The 17,495-nt window shown below is 39.1% G+C and overlaps 2 protein-coding genes across 5 annotated transcripts in view; one reads left to right on the top strand and one right to left on the bottom strand.

The window, feature by feature from the left end:
* Positions 1-17,495, bottom strand: part of LOC131070748 (pyridoxal kinase) — a 138,510-nt gene that overhangs the window by 34,988 nt on the left and 86,027 nt on the right. The gene's annotated exons all lie outside the window — the stretch shown is intronic.
* Positions 6,034-8,704, top strand: LOC131870218 (uncharacterized). The gene is made up of 2 exons (XM_059215837.1): positions 6,034-6,305; positions 6,580-8,704. Exon 2 carries the CDS (start codon positions 6,601-6,603, stop codon positions 8,635-8,637), a length of 2,037 nt encoding a protein of 678 aa, XP_059071820.1. The 5' UTR covers positions 6,034-6,305; positions 6,580-6,600; the 3' UTR covers positions 8,638-8,704.

Genomic DNA, 17,495 nt, shown 5'->3' with positions numbered 1-17,495 from the left:
ATCAATTAGATTGTACAGATCTTTCGAAAGATATCTTTCTAATTCAATTAAAGTTTTACTAAATACATCCAAATGTAATACTATAGCTTCCTCAATCTGCCTTTTATCATTATCATCTAAATTCTCATAATATACAGAAATATTCTTCAATTTTCCATATTTAATGATATCATCTCTTAACTCTTAAATAGATAAGGGGAGAATAATATGATACTTGGTTTTAGCGGTCTCCATCTTACCGGATTCAATTGCCTCATCCAAGTCAGATGTGCTTCTCCCTCCTCACTTAGGCCTGTTGGCCGGAAGAGGATCAAATTTTGCTTTCTTCTCTTTCTGCCCTTTCTTCTCTTCACCGGATTGAGGCTTCCAAATCACCCTTGCAAACTCTCCTTTATTAGGGGCCTTTTGAATTTCTGCATCTGACTCAGTTTCAGATGCCACCGGGGAAACTGCCACATATTCCCTCTAAGGTTTATGCTTCTTCCTCATAACACCCTTGCCCTTAGCAGATGAACCGCAGGGCTCTAACTGAGCCAGAGGTGTCTTCACCGTAGCGGGAGAAGACCCTCACCTTAGATTTAGTTGGAGCTAGAGCAATCTTTTGTTTCTTTGCCTTTTCTACTGCATCTCTCGCAGCTCTTGCAACTCTGACTCTCTCTCTCAGGTGACCTTCCTCCACGAGGATTTCTTCCACTATCTTCGCAACTTTCCTTTTCCTTGCCAGTTCAGTGAACTTGGTGTAAAGTTCCATGGATTTTTCTTTACAAGTTCCGAACCTTTCTTCTTTTGTGTCTACCGGAGCATTCAGCAGGTGTTGTGCATAAGCATCTAGAGTTCCTGCATCGACCTCATAGCCCATTGGCAAAATGCACACCGTTCAGGGTTCAACTGCCTCCATGAGACATTCATCCTTATTCACCATGAAACAGATTGTCCCTTCATATTTGTTGACAATCTCCTTAGGGATTTTGACCCTCTGCTTCATCTTATCCTGAAAAGTCTTGAAAAATGCCCACAAAGCAGCATTTTGGTTCTTTCCGTTTCTAAACCTGTCAAGACCCTATTTAATCTGCTAGGCCGCCGGTCTGTCAAAAGCCCACTGCACTCTACCGATTCTGGAAATCTGAGTCAAAAAGAAAAGTGCTAAGCATATAATCAACGAACTAAATTTGAAAACATGCTTTTTGTCCTGCTTAATCTTCTTCAAATTGATCTTTAACTCCTCAAATATGACACTGCACATATCGTAGTGTGCATCTTCTTTAACCATTTTATAGGTTGCATGAATGGTTGTCCCTGACACTGAATTCAGTCGGTTAGACTGATATACCTTATATCCAATAACCATTGCAGCAAACTTCACATCATCGTCTTTAATTGTGTTGATCCTCATCGATCTACCATCAAATTCTGCACTGGTTAACTTGTTGACCGTAGGGTTTGTGACCTTCCGCAGTCCTGGCTTCTCACCAATTTGGTGCAAGCATGTAATTGCCCTAATTGCCTCTGGAGTGATCTTGTAGGATAGATCTAGCCATATAAACTCGTGATGAATTCTGCTCAACACATATCTCACCCATTCCTTTTCATCAAATGACAGAAAATTCACGAACTATGTGAAACCCTTTCTCTGCAATTGCATAAATTTCGGCTTAGGGTTACCGATTTCGTCCATGATACTGTCGGTATAGAGATCCAAAATGTCTTCAGTGCCGGTTTCTTCAATCTCACAGTGAATATACACCCGTATATCATCAACATGCAGAACTACGTGTGGAACGGAAGAGAAAGCTCCAACCAGGTCGACCTCCATGGATTTGTAAGGATGCTTCTTAAATACAGGACGAGTTCTATATTTGACTTCAACAACCAATGGTGTAGCAATGGAAGAAGAGGATGCCATTTTATATTTTCAGAAATTCAAACTCGATATGCTCTTTGAGAAATACCTCAACTGACTGTCGAATGCCCTAGTTCACTTGTCGAATTGCTTCTAGCTCTCTGATCGCCTAGAAGTCTTGATTGCCTTGTTCTGCAACTTGAAAACACTATTCGCAAAGTGAAGAATAACTCTCTTATTTGCCCTTTTAACTTTGCAAACCCTAATTTTACTTTGAAATAAATGCACCTTAGATATCCAACCGGATGCCGAAATCAGCCGTCTAAATCCCGGATATCAACTAAAATTCAATTCCTGCCATCTGTAATCCATCGACTACATATCCCATCAAGGGGTATTGCAAGATTTGCATGAATTTGCCTCCCCCTAATGCCAAAAGCCCTAGTTAGCGGATGAGGGTTTTGCACCGAATTTAGGTACAAATCCACTAGGTTCATCTTTCTTTACCCACATCTTCTTATGCTGATCTATGATCTCTTCAACATTTGCCTTTCCCTTTTCATCTGATTTGTTCTTGTCTACCGGAGCACTGTTCTTTCTTCTACAGTACTTTGCAATGTGACCGGTTTTATTGCATGCTCTGCAAACAACATTATTTTGCATAGGTCTGAAATTCATCTGATTTGGTCTTGTCCTACACTGATTAGAAACATGTCCAAACATTCCACAAGCATAGCATCTTTTGTTTTGGAAGTTATTCACTACTGCTCTGCACATATTTGACTTGTGTCCAAAATCATTGCATATGAAACACTGACCGGTAAAGGTAGGAACATTATTTGTGTTTCTCATTCCATTATTCATCCGACTTCTGCACTGACTTGCCGTATGACCAAACTTATTGCAAGTAAAGCATCTACCATTGAATTTATGAGCATTAGGCTGTCTTACCAGAGAATTCTCGATCTTCTTTTGATCAAGTTTTGCATTGCCTTGTCCAAATCCGGAGGATTCACCTTTCTCAAATCCTAGGCCTCGCATGTCCTTACCATGTCTCTAACTTTCTAGCATCTCATCAAGCCTTGCTGAGCTAGCTTTGAATTTGTCCTTGTACTCATTGGCAGTAGCAAGTTCATCCCTCAATGTAGCAATCTGTCTTTCAAGTTCTTGACCATTATTCCTTGATTATGTCAACTAAAGCTTCAACTGATCAATCTCATAGGTAAGCCTGAAGCACTCAACAACTCTTTCCTTCAATGATTGTGTAAGATTTTCTTCATTCTTCTTTCGGTCCTCAATTTCCTTAATCAGCCTCATCACAATGGATTGCATCTCATTCTTCAAAGCAGCATTCTCTCTCTCAAGCTTGTTAACTTCATCAGCTTTGTCCTGGTATTCCATGATCTGATCTTCTTTCTCCTTCAACTTGTCCATCAATTCCTTCCTCTTTTCCCTAGAGACATTTGCTTGATCCTTCAAGTCATTAATGAAATCATCAGCAGCATTCAAGTTCTTCAAAGTACAGATCTCATTTCTAGCTGCATCAAGATCCTCAAGTGCCACACTAAGTTGTCACTGAAAACCAAAATCCATTGAATCAATCTCTCGGATCTTCCTCAAGCAGTTAAGCTTCTTCAAAGGAACTAGGCTCTGATACTAATTGTTGGAATCAAGGATCACTGAGAGGGCGGGTGAATCAGTGATGAATCAGTAATCTGCCGAAAATCAAATTCACAAACTTATTCTTTATCCAACGGTTAGCAATGTATAACAATAAAGAACATAAACAAGCAATAAATAAACCACAGATCCACAACACCGGAATTTTTAAGTGAAAACCCAGAAAGGGAAAAACCACGATGGGGTTGGAACCCACAATATTCATATACTATGGCTAGGAGTACATAAATATTACATAGATGGGGAATGCACTTGCATTCAGGCTCACTACTCAATTACAATGACCCGGAAGGCTACAACCTTCAGGCAAGTCACATTGACTTACAATTTGATTATAATGAGGAAAGACAATTTAAAGAACTCTGAAATAGCATCTGATAATGCAAGAATGAGTTCTGGTTAAGCACTAGATCTCTGACTGTACTCACTCTGCAAATACTTTGTTTCTGTATCAGTCAACTATCGGATTATTTGTGAATCAAATGCGCACGTGAAACTGCGCTCAATCGCACCAAAACAGATCACCACAACAGCAATACACCGAAAACCAATCAACAATTTGGTCTTATATATCCGGTCTTATCAAAAATAATCTCCTCCAAGTCGGCTATCAAAAGTTTAACGTGTAGCTTCAAGTCGGCTTCAATCTCTAACAAAACATAGCACCAGATCAAAAGAGTATAATCACACGCTTCCTAAGGATCTTCCCATTCACCAAGATCACAAAATCAATCACCAAGATCGCCGCAATCACCGGAAATCTTTCCGGACCAAAGCATCACTGAGATAGCCCTGAATTACTAATTAAGTCCTGCTTCCGAATAAGAGAAATCATGACCACCCTATCGAATCTCCAAGAAGTGTTGCCATCAATGACAACCCTAAACCATAAATCAAAAATCGGAAATCACCAGATGAGTGTCAATTGGCAACAGCAGCCTTACACAAATCACTCACAAAATCCACATAGCAGAATTCATAAACTCGCTATTTTAACATCATACAATAACTATATACAGCAATACTCTATTGTTTCACGATCTCAAAATACACTAATACATTCTGCTGCTAGGATTTACAATCAAAAATCGACTTCAAACTTGAATTACAACGATGAACAGGTACAAACAAGCATGCAGCTTCCTGATTACAATACTTATGAGAAAATTCTCAATCTCATGCTCTTCCTATCTTCTAGCTCTTCTTTTGTACTGGACTAAACTTCTCCAACCCTTTGTAACTACCCTTCTAATGGAAACATTGATCTTCTACAAGTTTCCATATGAAGTGACACTGAAGGTCGACATGTTTGGTATGCTCATGGAATATTGGATTCTTGGCAAGCTTTAGCACCCATTGATTGTCACAAAACAAGGGAGAAGGCCCTGCTTGAGACATTTCAACCTCTGAAAGCATCCTTCAAAGCCATACTGTCTCACATGTTGTTTTGACTATTCCCTAACACTCTTTTTTTGTCAAGGAAAGAGTAAATGCTTGTTGCTTCTTACTAGTCCATGTGCCTACACCTGTACCAAGACTGAAAACATAATCTAGAACTGAATTTTTTGTCACCAACAAAACCTATCCAATCTGAATTTTTTAACCCAACCAACCTAGGATATGTGCTTCTATTGTACAAAATGTCAAAACGAGTGTCCCTTTCACATATCTCAACACCCACTTTGCTGCAGCCCAATATTTTGCCTTTGGTGTTGTTATCAATCTAGGAATGTAACTCACATCATAGCTCAAAACAAGTCTAGTGGCTCTAAGATGGATAAGGTTGCCCACTAGTTGCATGATTGTTGACGCATTGATTACTTTTGAGTCTGATTTAGCTAAAAGCTTTAGCCCTTTCTCCATAGGTGTAGACGAGATTTGCAATCTGTCATTCTGAACTTGTCTAGCAAACTCGTAGCATATTTCGATCGAGAAACAAAAATACCACCACCTATTTTCCAAACTTCTACACCTAGGCCATAACATAGGAGGACTAAGTCAGCCATGTCAAAAGCTTTATTCAAATTACATTTGATTTGTTCGATCAAATGAGCCTCACTACCTATAATGACAATCTGATCCACATAAATTACTTGTACGATGATTTCAATGCCTAGATGCTTTTGATGTACAAATTTGGATTTGAAGGACTTCTCTAGAATTCCTATTGAACCAAATACCCAGTGAACCACGGGGACGCGTCCCCCCCATTTTTGGGCGCGTCCCCCCATCAGAGACGTCTCGGGGACGCGGGGACGGGGACGCGACGTCCCCCGCCGTCCCGCCACCGCCACCCAAACTCCGCCGGGACGGGGAGACGTCCCCGACGCGGAGACGTCTGGGCGTCTCTTGGGGGACGTCTGGGCGTCTCCGTGGGAGACGCCTGGGCATCTCCCTGTCCCTCAAGAGACGTCCAGGCGTCTCTCGAGGGACGGGGGGACGCCCAGGCATCTCCCGCGTTCCCACGCGAATAAAGCGCATTTTTTATTTTTTTTTTAAGTTTTTTATGACATGTGCTTTTTGGGGGGGGTTAAGGGGTAACCCTAATTGGACGTGGGCCCCACCCTACCCCCCAAAACAACACAAAAACATATTTAGTTTGGATTTCACTCTCATTATGCAAAACTGATTTTTTTTCCAGCAGCTTGAAGAGGAGGAACAGCTTGAAGAAGATTGATTGAAGGGGTGAGAAAAGTGACTACAAGCGTGATAGGAGCTAGAAGAAGCAAGAAGAAGAGGAAGAAGAAGATTCTTCTACATTTTGGAGAGATTTTTCAAGCACAAGGTAGGGTTTTTCAACTTCTTGTTTTTTTTTTGTTTTAGTTTCTGATTTTCATTGTTCTATGTCATTTTTGGTTTTTTTAATTTTTTTTCCCTATTCATCTTAAGACTCAAAATGAGATTTGATGTTGAATCTTGAGGGCAAAATGATTCATCATTTTGCCCTCAAGATTCAACATCAAATCTCATTTTGAGATGAATAGGAAAAAAATTTTAAAATATATTGTTAAACAAGGCTGATTTTATTTTTATTTTTATTTTTATTTTGTGAAATGCAGTGTCAATTTGAAAATTTCACAATGAGCTCCCAAGGCACGAGTGAAGATAACATGGAAATCCATTCTCATAGTGAGAATGATTCAGAATTTGAACCTGAAAATGAGGGGGGTGACCATGGGGCTGATCCTGAAGCCCAATCTAGTTCTATGGCAAGTGCAGCAGCTAGTACAGGTTGCCCTTCAGAGTTGTTGGCACCATATGCTAGGGGTCATTTTGATCCTAAGTCTCCTCTAAAACAGTTTGCTTCACAAATATCAGTACAAGGCACTGCATCACATTCAAGTGGGGGAACAAGGAAGTGGAAGTGCAATATTTGTGACAGAGAATGGTTCGGTAGCATTAGCAGGGTGAATGCACACTTTCTATTTTGGAGAGGAAAAGGCGTGAAACATTGTAAGTTTTTGGAGGAACCCAAAAATATACATTACAGAATTGAGTTTAACAGGCTTTGGGGGGTTCCAGATGACACAAATATTTCAATGCCTACTACTTTGTCTGCTAGGGCATCACTTCACGACAGCCAGAATGTGCCAGTGCCACATACTTATCATGCTTCGCAGGCGGGAGGAATGATGTTTGGATCTCCATCTACTTCCACTTCTACTGCTGCCAGGGCTGGGAAACGTAAGTTGCATACACCACAGAGCAACCCCATTGCTGATATGTTTAATGTGCAGCTGAGAGATGAGATAGATGAATCCATTGGCAATTTCTTCTTTGCCAATGGCATTCCATTTCATGTTTCACGGTCTCCTTATTATAGGAAGATGATAGATATGGTGGCCAAGGGAGGACCATCTTATGTGCCACCAGGGGAGACGAAAATGAGGACCTCGATCTTGGATAAAAGCTATTCCAAGATCAATATTTTGATGGAGAAGATGAAGGCATGTTGGGTGGCATCGGGGTGCAGCATAGTTATGGATGGGTGGACGAACATTAGCCATCGTCCACTCATCAACGTCATGGTCACATGTGCAGAGGGCCCATACTTCCTTAGAGCAGTTGATTGTACAGGGCATCGTAAAGATGCTGATTTCCAGTTTCAGGTCCTCAGGGAGGCTATTGAGGAGGTTGGGCCACAAAATGTGGTCCAAGTAGTGACAGATGCAGCCTATGTGTGTAGAGCAGCAGGGAGACTCGTTGAGGCAGCCTATAGACACATTTGGTGGACCCCATGTTGTGTGCATGCCATGAACAATGCACTCAAGGACATGGGGAAGATTGACTGGATTAGAGGAGTGGTCACCGATGCGAGAGATGTGCAGATGTTTATCTGCAACCACCACATTTCACATGCACTCTTCAGGACCTTCGCGAAGAAGGAGTTCTTGAAACCAGTTGAGACTAGATATGCATCCTATTTCATTCTCTTGGAGAGAATGATTGAGTTGCAAGAGGCATTGCAACTCATGGTTATGACTAATGAGTGGAATAGGTGGGCTGAGGCCAAGACAGAGCAGGGGAGAAGGGTGAAGGAGATAGTGAAGAGTGATGTGTTTTGGACTGATGCGAAATACATTGTCTCCATCATTTCTCCAGTATTCCAGGTGATCAGATATGGGGATGGGGATGCACCTAACCTTGGAGAGGTGTATGAGTGCATTGACTCTATGCTTGGCCAGATGAGGGCTGCTGTGCGAGTGAAGGACCCCTCTCTAGCATTCTACAATGAGCAAATCCGGCCTATCATTCAGAGTAGATGGGACAAGTTGAACACTCCTTTGCATATGGCTGCCTTTGCCTTGAATCCTAAGTGGTACAAGGCTAGACCGGGTAGAACGACACCGATTGAGGATGATGAGGTGAAGGCAGGTTTCTTTAGGTGCATAGAGAAGATGTTTGATTCCAGAGATGCCGGCACAATGCGCACTGAGTGGGGAAGATTTGCCACTCTTAGAGGTTATTCAGATGCAGCAAAGATGGATATAGACATTATGGCACAGGAGGACCCACTTTTGTGGTGGAAATGTCATGGCCCGAAATCTTTGACCACCACTCTAGCCATCCGTCTGCTATCCCAGGTTTCCAGTTCTTCAGCTGCTGAGAGGAACTAGTCTACATATAGCTTCATCCACTCTCTTAAGAGGAACAGACTTACCTCTAAGAGAGCAGAGAAGCTTGTGGCTGTACACAGTGCTTTGTGTCTCATTGACCGCAAGACACTTATGTACAAGGAGAGTCCAGCGGCACGATGGGATGTAGAGCCAGAGGAGCCTTCACAGATTGATGAGGATGATCCTACCACTTCAGATGCAGGGCTAGTTGGTGTGAGCTTGAGGGACCTTGATCCTCAGGAGTCCAGCAGTTCCAGTGAGGAGGAGTTTGCAGATGATTAGAGGCCTCCATTAGCTACAGTTTGAGTTTTCACTTTTCAGTTTTGTCATTTTGTATTTGACTCGTCTCTTTTGTAATGCTATTGCTACACGTATTTGTATTTGGCTACTCATTGTAATGATGAATCATGTAATCATCTTTATTATTATAGACTTTGCAATGGCATCAGATATTCATATTTTTCGTTTTCCTTTTTCGATATTCATATGATAGAAATGAGAAATCTCCAATTTGACAATTTCATTTGTCAAATTTTATTTACTTTTAGTTTTAGCAATTAGCAATTAGTTACGTATCACTAATCTAAGTAATCTTGGTATTTCCTATAGTTTCATTTGAAATCTAATTCTTATACTGTTATACTGTTATACATCTTTTCAAAACTAGTTTTTCAAGTACTATATGTATATATATGAGCACCACCACCCCGCCACCCCCCCCGCCGCCGTCCCCCCGCCGTCCCCAAATTTAGGCCCTTATACCATTCCATGGGTGTCTGCATCAAGCCATACGGAGCTCTTGTCAATCTACATACTTGATGCTCCTTTTCTAGACCTAAAAACCTTGAGGTTGAGTCATGTACACTTCTTCCTCCAGGTCACAATTGAGGAAAGCACTCTTCATGTCCATTTGATGGACTTTCCAACCAAACTGTGTTGTCATGGCCAGAACTAACTAAATGTTGCACATCTTTGTTGTAGGAGCTAAGGTCTCCAAATAATCAATACCTCATGTTTGCAAGAACACTTTTGCCACCAGTCGTGCTTTGCATTTGTCAAGTCTACCATCAACCAATACGTTCCTTCTCTAGTGGAAGATTTGAAAGAACCCAAATCTTATTTTTTATACGACACTAATGTTCTGTTTCCATGGCCTTCTCCCATTCAAGTTTACCTTTTGCTTCCTCAAACACCTAGGGCTCATAAATTTCCTAGATGTTAGCCATAAGAACAAAGTTAATTGTGTTCTACTTGCTCTTGTCTCTAGAAGATCTACCCTCGATCATTTTATCATCCTGAACATCACCAACAAGACTTCCACACCACTCTGGTCTCTTCTTAGAAACCTCTCCATCCAAATCAACATGGCCATCATGACTTGGGCTCCCTGGTTCTATGTAATCTACATGTTGATCTAGGATTTCCTGAAAAAATCTTTAGGCGCTGATACTAGTACCTGACTAGGAGATTCCACATGTTCAAAATCATTACAGTCCCCTCCTTCAAGTGTAGCTAATGGAAGCTATACAACTAGATCTTTAGCCTTAATAGGTTGATCTTCACTAAAATTGATCTTTGAAGAGAGTTGAGCTCAACTTCTTCACCGATCACACCATCCCTGCTAAATATCAAGCGGTCAATGTCAACATCAATCAACTTGTACGCTTTATAATTGTCAATGTACCTTGTAAGCATTAGCTTTCAGCTCTTTGAGTCAAGTTTAGTTATCCCTGCATCTGGAATCCAGACATATGTAATAGAACCGAAGACCTAAAGATGGCTCACCTTTGGTTTCCTCCTAGACCATACTTCCTTTAGGATCTTCTCCTTCGCTGCCTATGTCAAAGACCTATTAAGAAGATAAACTACAATGAAAAACTATCTCAGCCCAAATCTTCTTGGGAACATATTGTTCTCCAACTGCATTGTAAACTGTCTCAGCCCAAAACTTCTTAGAAACACTCATGTTCTCCAACATACATTGGGCCATCTCCATATAGGGTGTTGTCTATTGAAGTTTGATACCATGTTTAGCAAAAAAGCCAATGAATGTGTTTGAACAAAATTCACCTCCATTATCAGACCTAAGAATGATTATTGAACAACAAGACTCTTTCTACTAATGCTTTTAACTTTTGGAATTCCTTAAACACTTGTAATTCTGTTTTTTGGAAAAACACCCACGTTTTCCTATTAAATTCATCTACAAACAAAAGAAAATACATGGCACCAATTACCGATGTCATATTCATTGGTCCACAAACATCTACATTAACCAGTTGTAGAATTCTCAAGGCTCTCCAAGCCTGTCCATCTAAAACGAAATTCTATGTTGCTTCCCTGCTTGGCAAGCTACGCATACAACCTATATTTATTGATATATATCAAGTAAAGCCTTCTCCCAAGCTAACTAAGAGAAGTATGTTAGCTTGAGGTGCTCATATCGTTCATTCCATAGTGTAATGATATCTGATGCACTCCTGGCTGCCAATGCACTCCTAAACTTCACTTGTATCAACCAATCGAGACAACCCATAATCTTCTATGCCAACTGTCATGGTTTTCTTAAACTCCTTGTCAACAATATAACATTTGTGTGTGTTAGAAACGATGTCCAACTTGGAATAGTGGCACATAATCTAACTCACTGAGAGGAAATTGAGCTCCGTGCTCAACAAATAGCATACATTGAGGAAAAAAGGATTTTTCCCTCCAGAGGTTATCTGAACATTTTTTCTACCAACATGTAATGTCCCCTTCTCGCACCTAGTTAGTTGTGCTTCTCATTAGCCTATTCTTGGGTTCCTGTAGGCTATTTGGAGTTTGTTAGGGAACTCAAAGTGCTATGGAGAGCTCGACCTTGGAATTTCAATGTGTTTTGACAACATTTCAATTTTTGGCACATGTTGTTTTTAGTAAGTGGTATTTTGGACACTCACCCTCAGTTTCAATTCCCTCTCTGCTTTTGTGTTAAGTGTTCTCAATTTTTGGGTTGTGCCGAAATATCTAAGGTGATGGAAAATAATGTTTTATATTTCTCTCTTAAGTGATCAAAAGAGTGACTTATTTACAACTTAAGTGATTAATATTTTATAATGTATCTCAAAAAAGGGATACCTACCTGTGGGCGACATGAGTTGTGTTTTAAAAGTCATTTGGGGGTCTTTTCGAGGCAGTATTATGTTTAAATATTCAAAATTTGCCCTAATTTCTCCCTCCAAGACTACATAATGGAATTTTGGTCGTCATTCTTTCATTCTGCTTATGCACACATAACAAAATGTTGTTAAAATGAGCCTGGAGAGTCCTTTTAGAGATTGTTGAGGACAAAAAACCCTCTACAGTTGATCTAGTTTCGGTGATGCAAGATCCACCCTAGCTGGTTGTTGAATTTCAGCAAGAGTTTCAATGATTTTGCTTGAGATTGATGATGTAGTTTTGAAGGAAATGAAGATTTTTGAGGTTTTCTGATTGGGTTTTCAAATATTGGTGTGATAGTGGATTTCTTGGATTGCTGTTTGAATTTACAGGCTCTGGGGTCTCTTTCCAGTACTGGCCGTAGATTTTCAGACACCTTGAGAACCAAGTTTTGATTCATATCTTCATGTATAAGTCATATTTGCTTCTGGGTATTGGACTTACCATCTTTCCACAGCTGGGTGATTAGTCTTGATGGGTTATTTGCAGCTTTGGGTAGACATTTGATCTTTGAATCTTTCTATGCTAGATAGCCCTTGAAGGAGGTCGTACCATTCCTGAGTCACATATTGGAGATTCCTTGAAGTTTAATCTACCTTTTGATGCTGAAATTCCCTCTTTTGGCTGCTTGGAGCATTAAGAAATCATCCTGAACATTAACCAACAGATTAGAGGCTTAACAGGACTGGCAAAATTATTATTGGAAATCACCCTTGCCCTGTTGTCACCAAGATTGCTGCAGTACATTTTCAGAGTTTCTCTATGCCTTTGACTTTCTTTTCTGGACATGCAACTTCATTTTATGTGGAGAGTTTGCACAGAAAATCAGATATGATATTCAGTTTGGTGAGTCATGGAAATTTTAGAGTTATTCTGTGAAAGCAATGTATGAGTCAAAGGAGATTTCTTGGTTTGAGCTAGTGAAAATTTTCAGTGAACTCATTTCCAGGTCTGCACAAGGTTAGTTTCATTTTATTTTCTGATTTATGCAAATGAATGTTGAAGTTGAAGTATGCTGTGTACTTAATGCAATTTGCTCTTGCAAAACTATTCAATGTGATGTATCTTGCAATGTTTACAAATTGAATGAAATCTGAAAAACAAACCTATCAGCAAACTGTTGTTGAAAATTTCTTGTCATCACAGAACTTGCAAAAAACTCAAAAAAAAAATCAGGCGTTCACACTACACAACTCCATAGTCCTCACCAACACCAAAGATCACTGAATCTGAACAAGTTGTGTACTCAATGAACCAATTTTCCCTATGAGTGAAATGTCAAGGTGCTCCAAAATTTATGTACCATGCATAAGACTTTGCCTGATTTGTTGATCATTGGGCCATGAAAGCATAGAAGGCGAACTCCAGTGCAGAATGCTTTGCAACATCCCTAGTTGGATTTCTGATCAGCCAACCTCTTTTTGCAGTGCTTCTTCATATGACCAAGTTTACAACAATAGTGACATGTGATAGTTTTCAGATTCTTTGAAGTATTATCATTATTCCCTTGACCTTTCTTCTAAGGCCACTCGCCTGCACTTGTCCTTGGCTGCAAAGGCTTGTTCCACACTCTATGTATCACTACTGCTACCAAAATGCTTCTTCCATCTATCTTGTTGCAAGAATTTGTTGCAGAAATCATCAAACTTCAGGTCAACACTAGTAGATGTGATGTTGAGTGTTTCAATAAAATGTTCATACGTTTGTGGTAAGCTCCTCGGCATTATAACCACCAAATCTTTTTCTTCCATCGTGCAAAATTTTGCTTGCAATTGATCGTGAATGTCTTTGATCTTCATCAAATGGTCCTGCAAAGAGATCTTCTCGTCCATTGTGATTGAGAAAAGCATATTTTAAGGAAGAAGGCCCTACCTTTTTTTAACGTCTCATGCACATCTCACAAGTGCTTCCAAATCTCCATAGAGGTTTTGCCTGATAGAACCTCCGGAAGCATTTCATCTGACTGATAAGTTGATCAGCATTACAGCTTCACAAGTACGCTCATAAAATTTGTGAGTAACCAGGATGATCTAGTCAAGGCACCTATACTCAACCATCATGAGAATGTGTTGTTTCTAGGTGTCGTAATTTTAGCCAATGAAGCCCTCAACATGATGTTAGTTAATGGCATATCCCTCCCGCAGTCCAAAGTTACAAAAAATAAAGAAACCTTAGCTGACTTGAAAGAGGAGCACAAAAATTTTTAGGGAAAAAAAAAATCAAAACCCCACATACGATTTTTTATTTTAAACAAAAACCCAAAAATCTGCAACAGAATTCTGAAAAATTCTGGAAAAGTCTTGTCATTCTGCAAAGGCATGATTTTATACAAAAATCATCAAAAAAAAAAGCCATACTCCTGGTTTTAACTAAAAAATCGTTAAAACAATATTCCAATGGTGTCTTGAAAACTAAAAGAAATCAACAAAAAAGATGTATGATGCCTTGACCACTCTTTATCAGTGTGAACATCTCCCGTAAGATTTTGCTGAAGAATAACCTCAATACTACACGTGTGGCTGATAGATAAAGAGTTGTTAACCATAACCTTATATAGATTCTCCCCATCATAGTCTCAAAGAGTGTGACTGCCTAGAGGATGCTTCCAACTTTAAACCTTAGAAATTGTAAAGTCCCCTTTTAAATTCTATCCTATGAATCAGAAAATTATAAAGTTAGGATTAGAGATTATACATTGTCAACTTAGAAACAAAAGATTAAATATAGATTTCTACACATAATAATAAAACCATATACAAATTGATACATTCCTTTGACGAATAAGCAAGCAAGTTTTACATTATGATATAATTCCAATTTATGTAAACATGAAGTGCGGGAGGAGGATACTATGAGGACTGCTGTAAAGTCTCTCAACCTTCTTGCTCCACTTGGTGACTCTACGGTTCTCCTCATATATCAACCTTCTTCATGGCTTACTCACCTTGTGGGTTAGGGATGAGGCTGTAACCAGGTTGTTAGACTCTTCAAGGTTAGTGTTCTCAAGGTCCTAGACGCCTCTAGGGTCGTTCTAGGACAGCCAACTTACGAGTCTCTCCTAACCTCTCCATTACACTTTCATTACCTCCCTCACAAGTAAGCATTGTAATTCTGATTGAAATAGTTTATATTTTTATCAATATGTTCTTAATGAGTTGAGAATTCATGATTCATTAGATAGCCTCTTATATCACTGTACAAAGCTTGTATTCATTGTGTGAAATTGCTATTGATTGCCGAGATAGTATTAATTTGATTGTGTAAGTTACCATTAATTGTAAATCAGTATTAGTATATTACCCTACTTGTGTTATTTGTGTCAATTGTCTTATGATTGAAGAGGTTATTTAATATTGTTCCTTGACTGTAATTCTGTGACTGTGGATCATAACAACATAAAGATAAGATTCTAGTAAGTAATCAGAATGATGTTAATGTGACAGGGTTGCTGGAGTATTGCTTTGTGTAAACCCAAACTTGCTGACCTGGGTGAATTATTTCCTGTCTCTCTTATCTTCTCCTCATACCCCATTGAATGTGTTTGAGTCTTCATTTATACTTCTATCTCTTAAAGGTCACACCTCTTTGATAAGTCATATCTTTCTTATTTGCATCAGTTCATTATACTAATAATACTCTTAGTGATTGCTGCCAACTTTAGCTGATAATTAACCTTCTTTTAAAGATGGCATCTCTTGGTAATTTTGTTTTTTAAGACTTGACCGATATCATTAACCTTTTAATTCGTAGCTATCAGTCATGACCATAATCAAATCGGATTTGTACATAATCAATATCTGCTTATCATGATTGCTACCCGATTAACTCTTAATGTCGATTATACTTGTGTAGTTAGTCCAATCGATATTTTATTTATTGATTATAATATAGTTAAGGGATGTGGATTGTAAATGATTTCTTTATTCTATTATGATCTGTGAACATGGCTAATCAATCAATGAACATAATGTGTGTAATCACTACCACTTCTTCATCATCGATTTCCATTCACTATTGTCATGGCAGTAATCGATCTTTGTCCTCCATGGTTTAGCAGCACTTAGTATATTAATATACGATGCTTGGTGACCTACAATCTTTGTATGAGCAGTTACTAATCTTGCTTGTCATCAATGTTCCATTATTTAGGCAGTCAGCTTTTATCAGTCTTTGTTGTATTTGGGAATATGTGACCTCCATGTGGACTAACTGACTTAATGGTCTTCTTGCTCGATATGTTGATCCTTATCACTTTTGGAAAGGTGATGAACAATAAAATTAATGGTAGAGTCATGAATCATATATGTGTAAGATGGTCAATTAGCAAGGTCATCATCATGGCAATAAAAGAGTGGATGCCTGCAAGTCTTTATGTCTAAATGACTTGTGCATCCATTTCTTACTTGCCGTTATCCTTATCATTTCTTGGACAAGGGGATTTTCCCTATTACAAACTATACAACTATATAACCTACCATTGATACTATGTACACTTTACTATTTTCTACTCTTAACTACTCAACTTTCGTTGTCAAGGCTTCCTCCCTTGATCACATAATTGTTTATTGCTTCTTGATATTAGTTTAAAGATGGGTATATCTCATTGGTTCACTATTTTGGTCTAGTGTCCATGGTGGGGACATGACAGAAATGCAAATTGCAAAGCTATTGGCAGAAGTTGATCTTTAGATAGTTGATCTTTAGATCTATGTGCAAACCATGTTGACACCTCCAGCCAATCCTATTCAACTAGCTAAACATTACAAGAAGATGGAGAAGGAAGAACGTATCATCTTGGATTCTGTAAACAAACATTTGATCCTCACATTCCTGAAAAAACAAAGGAAATGTATGATGCTTGACCACTCTTTATCAAAGTGGGAAAATCTCCCATAAGATATTGAAGAGAAAACTCAGTACTACACATGCGTGATACAGAGTAGCTGCCTACCTAATGAAAACAACTAAATTTATGATCAGCTTGCAACAATTGGAGTTAAGGTGGTGTAATGTCCCCTTCTCTTTAGTCCGCAGACATTCACGGGATTGGCCTATCATTTGACCCTTGTAGGGCAAGGAGATTGATTAGGGGGTCGATTTGGCAGTGATTTGTGGCTTCACATTTTGTGTCGACTTGATTCTATGGTGAAATAAGGAGATTACACATATGATGAGACGTGTGCACTTTAATTATAATATAATAATATTTTTAAGTGCAATTAAATTAATTAAAATGTGTAATAAAATAATAAAGTATAACAAAAGGATATGAGAAGAATCTTCTAGAAGGAACCAATTGATTGGAGGAAAAATAAATAAATATACGAGGTTGGTTCATTGTTCATCATCGGTTGTTTGGATATCTTCTCTTGTGTAGACTTGTGGAGCCAAGGGTTTCTGAAGACTAATCATTTGGGAACGAAAATTCCCTATGATTTGCATATCTGAGGAGGTGAAAGATCTTCCGAGGGGTTGCAGCTAAGAGTGGGAGATAACTCAGTCTTCCATATTGTGCCTAATGAGTTTTGATTACATTTCCATGGTAGTGAGGTTCATGGTATATTCAGCCTATCATATTGGATGTCCTAGATGCATCGATTTCCATTGAAGAAGGAAGAAGATTTTATTAAAGATCATTTGGAGGTGAAAATTAGGTGAAT

This window comes from Cryptomeria japonica, chromosome 2 (genome assembly GCF_030272615.1).
Source record: "Cryptomeria japonica chromosome 2, Sugi_1.0, whole genome shotgun sequence".
NCBI classification, from domain to species: domain Eukaryota; kingdom Viridiplantae; phylum Streptophyta; class Pinopsida; order Cupressales; family Cupressaceae; genus Cryptomeria; species Cryptomeria japonica.
The sequence above is the reverse complement of the archived record's forward strand: the minus strand, read 5'-3'. Positions and strand labels throughout refer to the sequence as shown.